General features: G+C 45.6%; 1 protein-coding gene across 5 annotated transcripts in view; it reads left to right on the top strand.

Moving 5' to 3' along the window:
• ACOXL (acyl-CoA oxidase like) overlaps positions 1–13,441 on the top strand; it is a 326,290-nt gene that overhangs the window by 92,400 nt on the left and 220,449 nt on the right. For all 5 annotated transcript variants that reach the window (XM_032843889.1, XM_032843891.1, XM_032843892.1 and 2 more), the window contains exon 10: positions 903–937. In XM_032843889.1, the coding sequence (XP_032699780.1) occupies positions 903–937 (35 nt within the window). The remainder of the gene's footprint in view (positions 1–902; positions 938–13,441) is intronic.

A 13,441-nucleotide genomic window follows, 5' to 3' on the forward strand; every position in this document is an offset into this window, starting at 1 on the left:
CCTGACAAGACTCTGACCCAGGTGGTCAGTCTTCCCCCACCCCATGGCCTGGGCTCCGCTCAGCACTCCTGGGGCAGGGGGTGAGGGAAAGAACTCCTCCCCGGACCCGGGTATGGCAAACCTCAGAATCAGCCACACACTGAATCCCATCCTTTCACAGCTTTGTCTCAGAGCTGAAAGAGCCCTGTTTTGCTCATACAAACAGGGAGTAGAATGGTGGTTGCCAGGGCCTGGGGGTGAGGGAAATGGGGAGGTGTTGGTCAGAGGGTATAAACTTTGAGTTGTAAGATGAATACACTCTGGAGATTTAATGCCCAGCACAGTGGCTATAGTTAACAATACTTTATTGTATACTTGAAATTTGCAAAGAGAGTACATCTTAAGTGGTCTCACCAAAAAAAGAAAAAAAAAGGTGACTTTGTGAAGTGATGGATGTGTTAATTAATGTCATAACATATGGTAATAATTTCACCCTGCATATGTAAATCAAGGCATCACATTGTATACATTAAATATATACAATTTATTTGTCAATTACATCTCAATAAAAAAATTTAAAAATTAAGTTTAAAAAATGTAAAGAAAAAAGAAAAAAGGGTTAAAAAGCAAAAAAAAAAGCTCTGTTGTGGAAGATCTGCCAGATGAGAGACACCCATCTAATTTGAGAGATGCAAAGAAATATTTTAGGTGTCTCTAAGACCCTTTCAAAATATGATTATCCTTTAAGAACTGTGTTGAAACTAAAGATCTATCATTAAAACGTGTTATTTATGAAGCATAAGCAGTAGGAGATTTTAGGAAATGTTTAAAAAATAATGGACCATAATAAGTGAATTTTCTTGTGAATTCAGCATACTCTTAATATTATTTAATATCTGCTTTTCCCCTCTTTTTAATTACAGCTTGGGTTGACGATAGCCATTCGCTACAGCCACAGGTAAAGTTAATTTTTTTTCTCTTAAGGCACAACCTTACTGGTTTATAGCTTTTAGTTTGCTCAAGTCTGTGGGTTTTTGAGCTTAATTTTGGTGACTATTGGACCCATGGTATCAGTTCACAGAATTAGAATTGTTCTAGTTGCTTGATTTGTGAGCATCACTGGCTATTTGGAGGAAGAAGGTTTTTACATAAAAGTGGTGGTAGGTAGTGCATTTCTTTTAAACGAAAAATGTACTCCTGTAGGGCAGGAACACAAGTGATTCCTGGGTAATGTATTCCATGTAGGGATAAGAACAGAATTAGAGGTGTTGTGCGTGAGAGGCGGAGACCAGGCAAACAGAAAGTTGGAGGAAGGCTTGTTAGTGAAGCCCCTGGCCCCTCCATGGAGGCCCCCTTCTTGTCTTACGTTCATCTGAGAATGGCTGAAAGCTCTATTTTTTTGTCTTGCTTCATGACTCCTGCCTTTTTCTCAAGTGCACCATGTTTATGAAAAATGTTGGTTTCTTGTACTAATATTCATCAAAATGTATTAAAATGTTGAATTAGTTAAAGATCCTGTCTCCATGGACAGGCTACAAGTTATGTCCCTCCTGTCCTTACACAACCTGTTCACAGCCTCCCCAAAGTGCCACCCGCCGGTCAGCTTGAGACATCTGGCCAGCTCTCTACAAACAACCCGTAGTTACCTCAAAGGAGGTTGCCTTCCAAAAATACTTGCAACAGGTTGCATGTACTCATTTACATTCAGCTGTGACTTGAGCCACGAAGTGGGCAGAGAGACCTCTAAGAGCTATCGGTGCCCTGTGTGGGGTAGAGCAGGAAGAAGGCAGGACGGGGTGAGAAGCACTCAGAACTGCGAATGAGTGTCTGGGAAGAAAACTGCTCATGCTGGACACTCCTGGCTACTCTTGGGAGAATGCTGCTCCAGAGAAGCCCGGACTTCTTTGATGTTTCGAGATCGCAGGTGTGCCGGGTGCTAGGCACGGCCAGGCAGAGTGTCCTGCAGATGCACCTGCTCCCTTGTCAGCCCGGCCCAGGCTCCTGGACTGACGGGCTCTACAGTGGCTCTGCCCTTGGGAAGCCTGATGTGGACAGCGGGTCCTGGACCCTCATGTGCGCTGCATATTGGGTGGGGGTATGGGGAGGGGAGGGCAGATTTTGCCCTTTCCATTCTTTTCCTTTTGGGTGCAACTTTCCTCATACTTGAGTCCCCCTTCTCAAGAAAAGCAGCTGGCTGTTTCTGCATGAGAGCTGAAGATGCCTCTTCCCTAAGAAAGCTAAGGTCTTGCTCTGGTTCAGAGAACAATCATGGCTTATTCGCACAATGGTGAGGGTTACTCTGTGGCTCCATGGAGAGCTCTAACTGGTGCAGAAACTCAGAGTCTATATGGAGCTTGAGAAGAGAGTTTTCTTTTTAATACTTGGTGAGGCTAAGGGACATTTGCCAACCATTAGTCTTTTCGAGTCAGGGAATCAGGTAAGATAGCAGAGCAGGGTAGACCTGATGGAAGGCTGGGTGGTGCCTTTGCCCCTGTGCTTATATGGGGTTCAGGCCTATGTTGTGGAGAAGATTCCTGCTCGCCCCTCCCTCAGCCAGGGCAGGCACCTGGCATCACAATGTGAGGTTACTGACACCTCACTGGGTTGGTGGAGACCCTTCTGTCCCTCCTGCTGCCTGGCCCTGTCACCTATCTCTGTCCTCAGAGAGAAGGAAGATGAAGGATGTGTGTTTCTGGTTGTATCTTCTTCTCCTCCTCCTCGTCCTCCTCTTCCTCGTCGTTGTCTTCCTCCTCCTCCTCTTCCTCCTCCTTCCCCTCCTCTTTCTCCTCCCCCTCCTCCACCACCTCCCACTCCTCCACCACCTCCCCCTCCTTCGTTTTTAGATTTATTTATTTATTTGACAAAGAGAGAAAGAAAGGGAGAGAGAGCAGAAGCAGGGGGAGCTGCAGGCAGAGGGAGAAACAGGCTCCCTGCTGAGCAGGGAGCCCAATGTGGGACTTGATCCCAGGACCCTGGGATCATGACCCAAGCCAAAGGTAGACGCTCAACCGACTGAGCCACCCAGCTGCCCCTGGTTGTGTCTCTTCTTTAAAAAAATCCTGCTAGTTTGTTTAGATTAATTGAAACTTCAATATTTCTGTTGATTACTTTTTTTTTTAGTAAAATATACCTAACATAAAATTTATTATTTTAACCCTTAAAAAAGGTTTAAAAGGTATTCAGTTCAGTGATACTAAGTATATTCACATTCTTGTCCAACTATCACCACATCTATTTCTAGAACATTTTCATCTTCCCAAAATGAAACTCAGTACTCACTGAACACTAATTCCCCATCCCCGCCCCGCCCCCGCCTCCAGCCCTTGGTAACCCCCATTCTACTTTCTGTCTCTGAATTTGACTACTATAGGATCCTCAGATAAGTGGAATCATATAGTATTTGTCTTTTTGTGGCTGGCTTCTTTCACTTAGTATAATGTCCTCTGGATTCATCCATGTTGTAGTGGTTGTCAGATTTCCTTCCTTTTTAAGGCTGAATAATACCCCCATTGCGTGTGCGTGTGTGTGTGTGTATATCTATATAGATATGTAAATATATATATCACTCTTTGCTTATCCTTTCATCTATCAATAGACATTTGGGTTGCTCCTGCCTTTGGCTATTGTTAACAATGCTGCTATAAACATGAACCGTGTAAAAATCTCTTTGAGGGGTGCCTGGGTGGCTAGGTTGGTTAAGCATCTGCCTTCAGCTCAGGTCATGATCCCAGGATCCTGGGATCGAGTCCCATTGTTGGTTTCACTGCTCAGTGGGCATCTGCTTCTTTTTCTCACTCTCCTTCTGGGCTCTCTCTCTCTCTTTTGCTCAAATAAATAAAAAGTAAATAATCTGAAAATAAAGAGAAAAAGAAAAATATCTTAGAAAGCTTGCTTTCAATTCTTTTGGGTATATACCCAGAAGTGGAATTGCTGCATCATATGGTAATTGTATTTTTGGGTTTTTGAGGGATCGCCATACTGTTCTTCCGTTGATTGCTTTTCAAGATGGGGTTGTGTCCTACCTGTATGTAGTTCTGGGTTCCCTTGAAAGGCTCACAGTTGCTATTGAAAAATGGTTTCCATTTCTATTGTCATGTCTACCCAGAACACAGATGCTGGAATTGAGGGTTTCCAAGGTCCTCTTCATGTGGGTTAGGATACTTTTGGAAGCAAGGTTTGGGACTTGAGGTTCTAATCACCAGCTCCATTTCCCAGATTGTAATAGGAGGGCCAAGGCCAAGAACAATGGTGCAAGATTCTTGTAGTAGATGGAAGTGGGATGAAGGGAAAGGGGGAAGTGAACGTGGCTCCAGATGGCAGCATTGGGAAGATGGGTTCACTTAGGGGTGGCTTGGAGGGACTTTTGCAGAGGAGGAACGGAATCACTAAATCCTACAAACTCGGTGGGCAGGCAGTACCTCTTAGGCTGCCATAGACACATGGGGCAGAGCAGCTTGGAAAGGGGAAACTTTGTGTGGCAAAAGAGGGACTTAAGGCCCAAAGGATGCCTGGTATTGTTTTTATACACCCGCATTTTTGCTCCAGCCATCAAATCTCCCTCGTTACGATGAACAGAGCTAGAACATCCCTCCCCTCCATTCCTGTACTAACACAGGTTCACCCCAATGACTCCCACCTCTGCCCTCAGACTTGCTGGTTCAGCTTCTACTCCTGCTAGACCAGTAATGCCAGACCTGGTTGTGTGGTATAGGAGTGTGTGTGTGTGTGTGTGTGTGTGAGAGAGAGAGAGAGAGAGGGAGAGAGAGAGGGAGGGAGAGAAAGACGTCATATGGGGTCAGGTGCTCAAGGGTCAGGAAGTGGAGAATGACAAAGTCATACTCTGATGCTGTAGATGTGCCAGGCAAGCAGGAGCATCAGCTGTGACTGACCGTGCATCTTACGACAGGTCCTGCACACATTTCATTTATTATCATGGAGTCTTAATTTATGTCTGTACAGTCAAGTCATTTTCACAGAGTGGAAAAATCGTCTCTTGATGTTCATTCCCCCCCGGGTTGGCTTGAGGTTTTCAAGTGGAATCCACAGAGTGGTGACAGCTGGGTAACCCCCAGAAGTGCCCTTTGCAGATAACAGCTCTCGGAGCCCCACCACCCACACAGTGGGGAAATTGTTCCCCACTGTGTGGGTGTTTTGTTTTTTTCTTTTTCTATAAGTCTGAAAGAGTGTTTAGACGTTCTTCCTGTCTGTCACTGTGCAGCAGCCTGGAGAGCTCCTGGTGGGAGCTCCCAGGCAGAGACGAAGTGGCTCAGAAGTGGTCATCTTACCTTTGGCTCTTGCTTCTCTGGCACAGCGGAGAGGCCACGTGAGCCAAGAGCGTGGCAGTTTTGCACACGGCCCCTGTGTCCGTGTTTCTAAAGAACAGCCCATGGAAACCGGGTGGGAGAGTGGCGAACTAGCCCCCGACAGAATTCTTTTCTTTTTTGTTTCCGTTCCTTGTCCTTCTTTAATAAATAAGGAGGGAAACAAATTTTCCACTTGGCTCTGTTACAGTTAAAAATGGAAGTTCACAGAGGTTTGACTTTTAGATGAAGACTAAAGATATGTCTTTTTCACAACTGACTTTTTCAATCTGTTTCGTATAAGCCCTAACAAAGGCCAAATTTGGTACCCTGCCCCAGGCCTGTGCCCTAACCCTAATTTTGGAGTTATAGGTACCAACTCCCTAACAGGCTTTGGTGTTCCCTGAGGGTTGATGAGGGGAAGGGAGGTTTGGGGAGCTTGTGTGTGATTGGTCCCAGAGAAGTGGGCGAGTTGACAGTTTGACGATCCCTAAGCTGGACTTCGGAGGGCATGGCCTTACGCAGAAAATGCAGACCCCATGATTAAATGTCATTCTGAGACTGCCTTCAGGTGTTTGCTTTGGATGAGCCACAGGGCCTAGCAAGAAGTGAAGGGGTCATGTACTTTTGTGTTCTGATTTAGATTAGAAGCGGAGTTTGAAGTTCATAGATGAATCAGAATGCTTATTGAACGGACAGGCTGCATCAATGAACAAATGAAATTGTCATCTTGAAATACAAAGGGAGGGAAAGACAAGAAACAGGGCCATCAGGCCTATTGGATTTTGATTTCAAGTGTTGGCAAATACCTAGCAACTCCCATTTGGAGCAGGTTTGATCTTGTGGAGACAGCTGGGGGACACTGTTGTTCTCCAAATTTTGTAAAAATAAAGATGCCCCCCCCCAACCAGGGAATAGTTGTTTCTGTCACTGGGGCTTTCTGGCCGACTGTTCCATCTGTCTCTGTTTCAGACTTCACAGTGAGGCCCTGACCAGATTTATACACAGGGTTGCCAAGAAATTTATTCAACCCCAGTGGCATAATCTTAAAATCAAGCCATCTTTTGGAAGGTTGCATTTTTAAGATAACCTTAACACAAAATATTGCCCCTGAGGAACAGAATATGAATAGTCACAGGGTGTCTGAATTATATGACCAGACTCGGTGAGGTCCTCCAACCCTGCAGATATCTTGTTGGTCTCTTATATCATGGCTCTGCCTGGGGCTGTTGATATGCCTGGAGAGTGGTGGGTGCTGTTCAGCGTCCAGGGGAGTAAGGCATATGTGAATGTGCCTTCCTGTGCCTCTCCCATCCCCTTTAATCCCTTGTCTGATTTTTAATTCGGTGGCCTTATTCTCCAAAGACATTCCAGTCCAGGCTTTCTGCCATTTCCCCAGTCAAACCTGCTTATCACACGTCTGATGCCACGCCCACAGGATGACCTCTGGAAGGCTATTTTGCCTGCCAGTATGAAGATCTTTCTCAAATACAGATATGATTATGTCCCTCCCACAAAAGCTTCCATAGGCTTCCATGCTCAGGGAGCAGAATTCTGATCCTAGACTTTATCTCCAACCCTGTCTCCTCAAATTTTGCAGCCCTGAGCTTCTTGCCTGCTCTACCCCTTGCTCTTGCTATTTCCTCTGAAGAATTAACTTCCCTCTTCTCTTCTGCATTAGTGAACTCCTACTCCTCCAGTGGCCCCTTGGGTGGAAAAGAGGTCACCTCATTTTCAAAAATTTGTCAAGGAACCACGCTCCTTTCTGTTGTTAGGGCTCAGAGCTGACCTCAACTTTGTGTCTTTTCCTTTCTATATCAGGGAGCAGGTTGGAAAAGCAGACTGCATTCTTGTTCCCCTCGCACATCAGAACACGTGGATTCCACAACCCAGCACTTAGAACCAAGGCCATTTGGTAAAGCCATTCTGTGTGGGTGAGTTTAGAAGGAACTGGTTAGTCTTTCTTTTATGGTATCTTTGAAGAATGACCACTCCCTTACTTTCAAAAGGATAAGGCACCCAACTTAAATTGGTCCAGAGATTTGACAAAACCCTATTTCAAATGAAGAAACATACATGTAAATATTTTGCCTAATGATAAGGTAATTCAAAGAATGACAAGCTAATTAAAACATGTATATGTAAAGGCAAAAGACCTGGATTAGCCAAAGCAATTGGGAGAGTTGAAAGCCTTATACTACCCGACTTCAAGACTTACTATAGAATTACAGGAATCAAGACAGTCTGGTGCTGGTAAAAGGACAGATAGACTAGTTGAACAGAGTAAAGAGTCTAGAAGCAGACTCACACATTCATGATCAGTTGATTTTCAACAGAAGCACCAAGGTAATTCAAGGGAGAAAGGATATAAATGGTACTGGAACAATTGAACACTCTAAAGAAAAATACCCCGAACCCTCAACCCTTACTTTTACAGCAGGTAAAGCTATGAACAAAAATGGATCAGGTGCCCACAATAAAATCTAAACCTGAAAACTTTATAGAAGAAAACATAGCTGCAGATCTTCGTGACCTTGGGCAAGACAAAGATAGCTTTGAACACAAAGAGCATAAACTATGAAAGAAAAAGTTGGTAAAATGGATTTTTTCAAAATTAAAAACATCTGCTCTGTGAAAACCACTGCCTAGAAACTACAAGCCACAAACCAGGAGAAAATATTTTCAAAACACATATCTGATAAAGGACTTGTATCCAGAATATGTGTAGAACTCTTACAGATGTTTAACAAGAAAGCAATTTAAACCTGGGCAAAAAAAAAAAAATAACCTCTTGAACTGACACTTTACCAAAGAAGAGACACAAATGAGATGGCAGAACAGGTATGAGAGATGGCAAATAAGCACATGAAGAGGTGCTCAGCATCATTAGTCATTAAGGAAATGCAAATTAAGACCACAATGAGATTCTATTACACAAGAATCAGAATGGCTTAAACAAACACACACCAAAAAAAAAAAAAAAAAATCCCCCCCAAACAACAAAACACAAAACCACAAAATCCTGACAATACAGTATGAGGTATTGATGAAGATACGGAGTAATTCCAGCTCTCCTGCACTGTTGGTGGGAAAGTAAAATGGTGTGGCCACTTTGATAATTTCTTACAATGTTAAACATCACCTTACTATGGGACCCAGTGACTCCACTCCCCGGTAGCACTGACACAAATGGAAACATGTGCCCATGCAAAGACTTTATGCAAATGGGCATAGCGGCTCTGTCCGCAACAGCCCAAAAGTGAAAACGATCTCTAGTGCCCTTTGCCTGGGAAGTGGATAAACAGACCGTGGCCCGTCTGCACAGTGAAATATTATTCGGCAATAAAAAGGCATCATGTTGAGTGGAGGAAGCCAGACTCCAACGTGCATACGCTCTAAGATTCCATTTACGTGGCATTCTGGGAAAGGGAAAACTACGGGAAGAAAGGCGGGGAGGGGAGGAGCTAACTAGAAAGTGGCACGAGGAATTTGAGGGGAGGGGGCAGTGACAGACATAGTCTGAATCTTGATTATGAGGGTTTCCAGACTCATAGAATTGTAACACGTGAAGCAGGTGAATTTTACTGTAAGTGAATTAAACCTCAGTGAACTTGAATGAAAGAGAGCTAGGGTTGGAGACAGCCTGGGCCATTCTTGTGCGAGACCACCCTGTCTGAGGCCACGTTAATAGTCCCATGTCCAAGTGCTTCTGAGTATGGAATTACCTTGTGTTTGGTATGCCCAGGGTGGGGCGTTGGTTTCATAGTTTTGCTCACTTGATTGTTTTCAGTGACCGTGAGCTGTTAGGTGTGTAACAGCGTGCAGGTTAATTTGCTGGTCTTTCTAAGGCTTTCCACGTGAATGAGTTCACAGGTGCAGTCAGGACTTTGGTCAGCCATGGACTTAGATTGAAAGGCGCTCGAGCGAGGGGCTTTGGTGGGGGTAGTTCAGCCTGAGGCGTTGGGTTTGACCTTATTCTTTACTCACTGTGTTGCTGCTGGGGGGCATTGGAGGGGCTGCAGGGGTTTTCCAGAGCCAGCCCCCCATTCTGTGGTTCACTGAGCCCGCAGGGGACACTGGGATGACATGTTGGGCTTGGCTTGCCCCCCTCCATGGAGCCGAGGTCCCCAGTGCTGGTGCTGGAGGTCACGTTCCAGGAGGCATTGCTCATCTCATCCATCTGGAAAACACATCGACTGGCTGGTCTCTCCCTGGAGACCCAGGGAATGGGGTGCAGCTGTTTCCAGATCTCACCAGTGAGAGAGTAGTGAGAAAGAAGCTCTGCCTTCCGCCCCACCGCCGCCTCCCCCTCCGCCCTGGCTGCTGAGGCGAATGCGGCAGGTGTCACCCCAACTCCCACTTGGTTGATTGCTGCTGAGCACTGGACAGGGGGCAGGGCCCCAGGCACCCAGTGAATGGGCTGTAGTCCAGAGCCCCAGGGCTAAGGACAGACAGGGAAAGCAGCCTGGAGGAAGATTCTTCCAGCAACACACTCCTCACTGTGCTGAAAGGAGCTGCCATTCTCCCAGGGCCCGGGGAAGGCAGTTCGCAGACCGCTCTCTAGGCTGGTGTTTTTGACAGCCAGGCTGGGTGTGGGGAAACGCAGGCTCCTTCGCTGTATTCCATTGACTGGTACCATAACGCCCTAGTCCAGCAGATCGCCTATAGTGACCAAGCAGTCGGTCACCACCCATTCTGGAGGAGAGTTTACTCAGGCCCTGGTCCTGTTTCTGTTAAGCGGGAGATAACAGAGGGGTCCTTTGATCAGCCTGATGTGTTGGGGGGACTGGTTCAGGGCTGATTTTCTATGGCTTTACCTGCAAGCTTGGCTTAAAGTTCTACAACCCCTCTTCCTGAAGAATGTTTCTCAAGTTTTAATGTACAGTTATGTTGGCAAGACGTATTCCTGAGGCTCTGTTAAACTAGCCACAGAAAATTCTAGATCTACTTCCTTCCAGTCACCAGGGCGCCTCATTTATAGGTCATTTTTTCCTGTACAAAAGGCATTTTGGTCTCTTATGTGACTCAAACTATCTACGCATCGGGAACATCCTGTACACAGAGGACTGGGCCTGTGGAGGACCTGAGGGGTTTCCGGAAGGGGGCGGCGTGTATGCCCTTCACTGTGGGCCCAATGGGAAAGGAATCGAGCAAGGTAGCTCTTTTTTCTTTTTCCTGAGGTACCTTATCACTTAGATTTGGTTTCCTGCTGAGGTTGGTAGAGCCTCAAGTACCAAGTAGAGAAGGAAATATGTAAATTTACACTCCCGAGTCTTTTCTAACATACATGGGACTGGTTATCGCAGTGGCCCATTTGGTTCTACAAGACAGCTTCCTCCTTAGAGTTTGTGGTGGGGTGGAGGTGGTGGGGCTGTCAGTGGCCCAGACGGAGCCCCGTTTATATCTTCACATGTAGGCTTCCACAGATGTCCACAGCAGTCCTCCTCAGAACGAATTGCTCCTCTGTCCACATTCCCAACTGCGTTGGCCTCTTACCTGGTGGTATATTGTGGGTTATTGATTTACACTCCTCCTAGACCAAGAGCTCTCAAGTGGGGAATTTTGTCCCCTTGGGAACATTTGATGATATATTTGGTTGACCCAGCTTGGAGGAGGGGTACTCCTGGCACCTAGCGGGGGGGAGGCCAGAGATGCTGTGTAAGGCATATAGAAGAGCCCCTCCCCGCCACAAGAATGATCCTGCCCCAAATGTGACTCATCCCAGGGCAGAGAAACCATGCCCTTAACCGAGCTTCTCAAGGTCAGCATGGTGTTTATTCCTCTTTCGATCTTCAGGGCCTGGAAGGTACCATGTGTTCAGTCAGCAGAAATTGAATCAAATCCGTTATTAAGAGGCTCACATGCTATGTTGGCTTTTGTGTTGACAAAATACTCCCCTGAAAACCTCTTTGTCCTCTTTCGTTTGTCTCTTTGCTTAAGCACAGAAATCAAATCAGCTTTCAATTAATCATGCTAATGGGCGGGAGAGAACGGTAGCCTCTCTTAAATGGTCTATCACCCAGAATGCACTTACGGTTGTCCATGCAACGGTAGAGAAGTACAAATCAACAATTAGACTCATTTGTCACTCTCTGGAGCCAGCCCTCTTCCACCTCTAGTTTGGCTGTCATTGAAGACACAAGGGAGGGCTCTGCCCTGTTGATAAGCCACAGGGTGTGACAGCTAATCGGAAGGCAATTGATTATTTTATCTTGACTGTCCTATTTCCAGTCTTCTCACCTCTTCTTCCTTATACAATCTTAAAATGAAAAAGAAAGACAATCCAGGACATTAAAAAAATTCCAGTTGAATGTAAATTCATTTGTTCATCTAACTAGCATTTATTGAGTATCTACCATGAGTAGATGAAGGTGAAAGCCCACCATGTCTGCCTCTGGTGACTCTGGTGGGAATCCTAGTCAGTAAGGGTGATAAAGGAAGTGTTTGAGGTAGTGAGGCATGAACGTATGAATGTGTGTGTGTGTGTTTGGCGGTGTGTGTCATCGGCCATGCCAGGCTCCATGGGATAGGCTAGAGGCAACTCCTGGAGGAGGAAGAGGAGCCTGGCAGGCAGAGGGCAGGTGGAGGATATGCTTAGCGTTGCCAGTACAGATTCTAGCCCCCCTCCCATCTGTGGCTGTTTGTGATTGTCCAGGCAGAGACTAACTGTATCTTCACCAAGGAGGCAGGAGGTGATGGTTTTACACCTAGTAAGTGTGGGGGTTTAAAGTCACACCTCTGACACCCAACAGAAGACGTGTTTCCTAAAACACGTCACCAACCCCACTGGGAGTCCCAGGGATGATTTCACATGGCTTACAGCTCTAATATGGACTCAGCCCCAGAGAGGAGTGCTTGTTTTCTGGTCGCTCACAGGGGCTAGGGCTTGGTAGGAGAGCAATTAAATGATATTTGGGCTGGAAGGGACAATTAATACTGATGGAAAACTTCTGTTTAAAATACATTTACTTAAGGGATGCCTGGGTGGCTCAGTCATGAGCCCAGAAACACAACCCTGGAAAGTGCCCACTCAGCCTTAGGGGAGAGGGGGCCCATCTCAAGTGATAATCCAGGAGGGACCAGAATTTTCTGAGTTTTCATATCTTTGCTTGAGAAAGGGGAGGGAGGCAAGTGGTCCTTGTCCCATTGCTCTCTGTTCAGCCTGCCCCCACCCCTAGTCCTTCACACCTGATGGCCAGGCCTCGGTGGGGTGAGGGGGGAGAGCGACCAATGTGTTGCAAGAAATTCTCTCCCATTTGAGATAGTTGACTGACCCCAAGGAGCCCTTACTGTTTAAAAGGAAACCACGAGGGATCTTTTTTTTTTTTTTATAAAAATTTTAAGTTATATTTTATTATGGTAAGAAGCACATGAAATTTACTATTTTAACTATTTTAAAGTGTAAAATTCAGTGTTGTTTAGTACATTCACAATGTCATGCCACCATCACCACTATTTATTTCCAGAACATTTTTTCGTTGAAGTTAATTGACACACAATAATCTATGAATTTCAGATGTACATCATAGTGATTCAATCTTTTATTTGTTTATCCATTTTTAAGATTTATTTATTCATTTTTAATGGTGGGGGGACAGAAGGAGAGAGAGAATCTCAAGCAGACTCCCCACTGAGTGCAGAACCTGACCCAGAGCTCGATCCCAGGACTCTGAGATCACGACCTGAGCCGAAGTCAAGAGTTGGACGCTCAACCAACTGAGCCACCTAGGTGTCTCTAGATCTTCTTTTTAATCACCTGTCCTCTGTGATGAAAAAATATGTTAGATGTTGGAAATGAAACTGCTCATAAAGAGGGAGATTTTTTTTTATACGTGAAAACAAGGGTAGAAGAATAAAACAGGGATTCTGCCAGTTACCGACAGTTACCCTTGACCTTAAAACCAGTCTTGATGTGGATGAAATGGCATTGTGCCATGCTTTAGATGATTCGCTGCATGCTTCCCCATTTAATTCTCTTAGCCCCTAGGATGGGCTTTACTAATTCTGTCTTGTAGATAAGGACATTAATGCTCAGAAGGTTGAGGGATTTGTCCAAGACCCCAGAGCCACTTAATGAAGACCATGTTCTTTCCAGTATACTGGGAGCCCCCACTGACCTAGGCATAGTTATGAATATCAGGTGACATTTAAGGAAACACTCC

This window comes from Lontra canadensis, unplaced genomic scaffold (genome assembly GCF_010015895.1).
Source record: "Lontra canadensis isolate GAN:19392208 unplaced genomic scaffold, GSC_riverotter_1.0 scaffold144, whole genome shotgun sequence".
Taxonomy (NCBI): Eukaryota; Metazoa; Chordata; class Mammalia; order Carnivora; family Mustelidae; genus Lontra; species Lontra canadensis.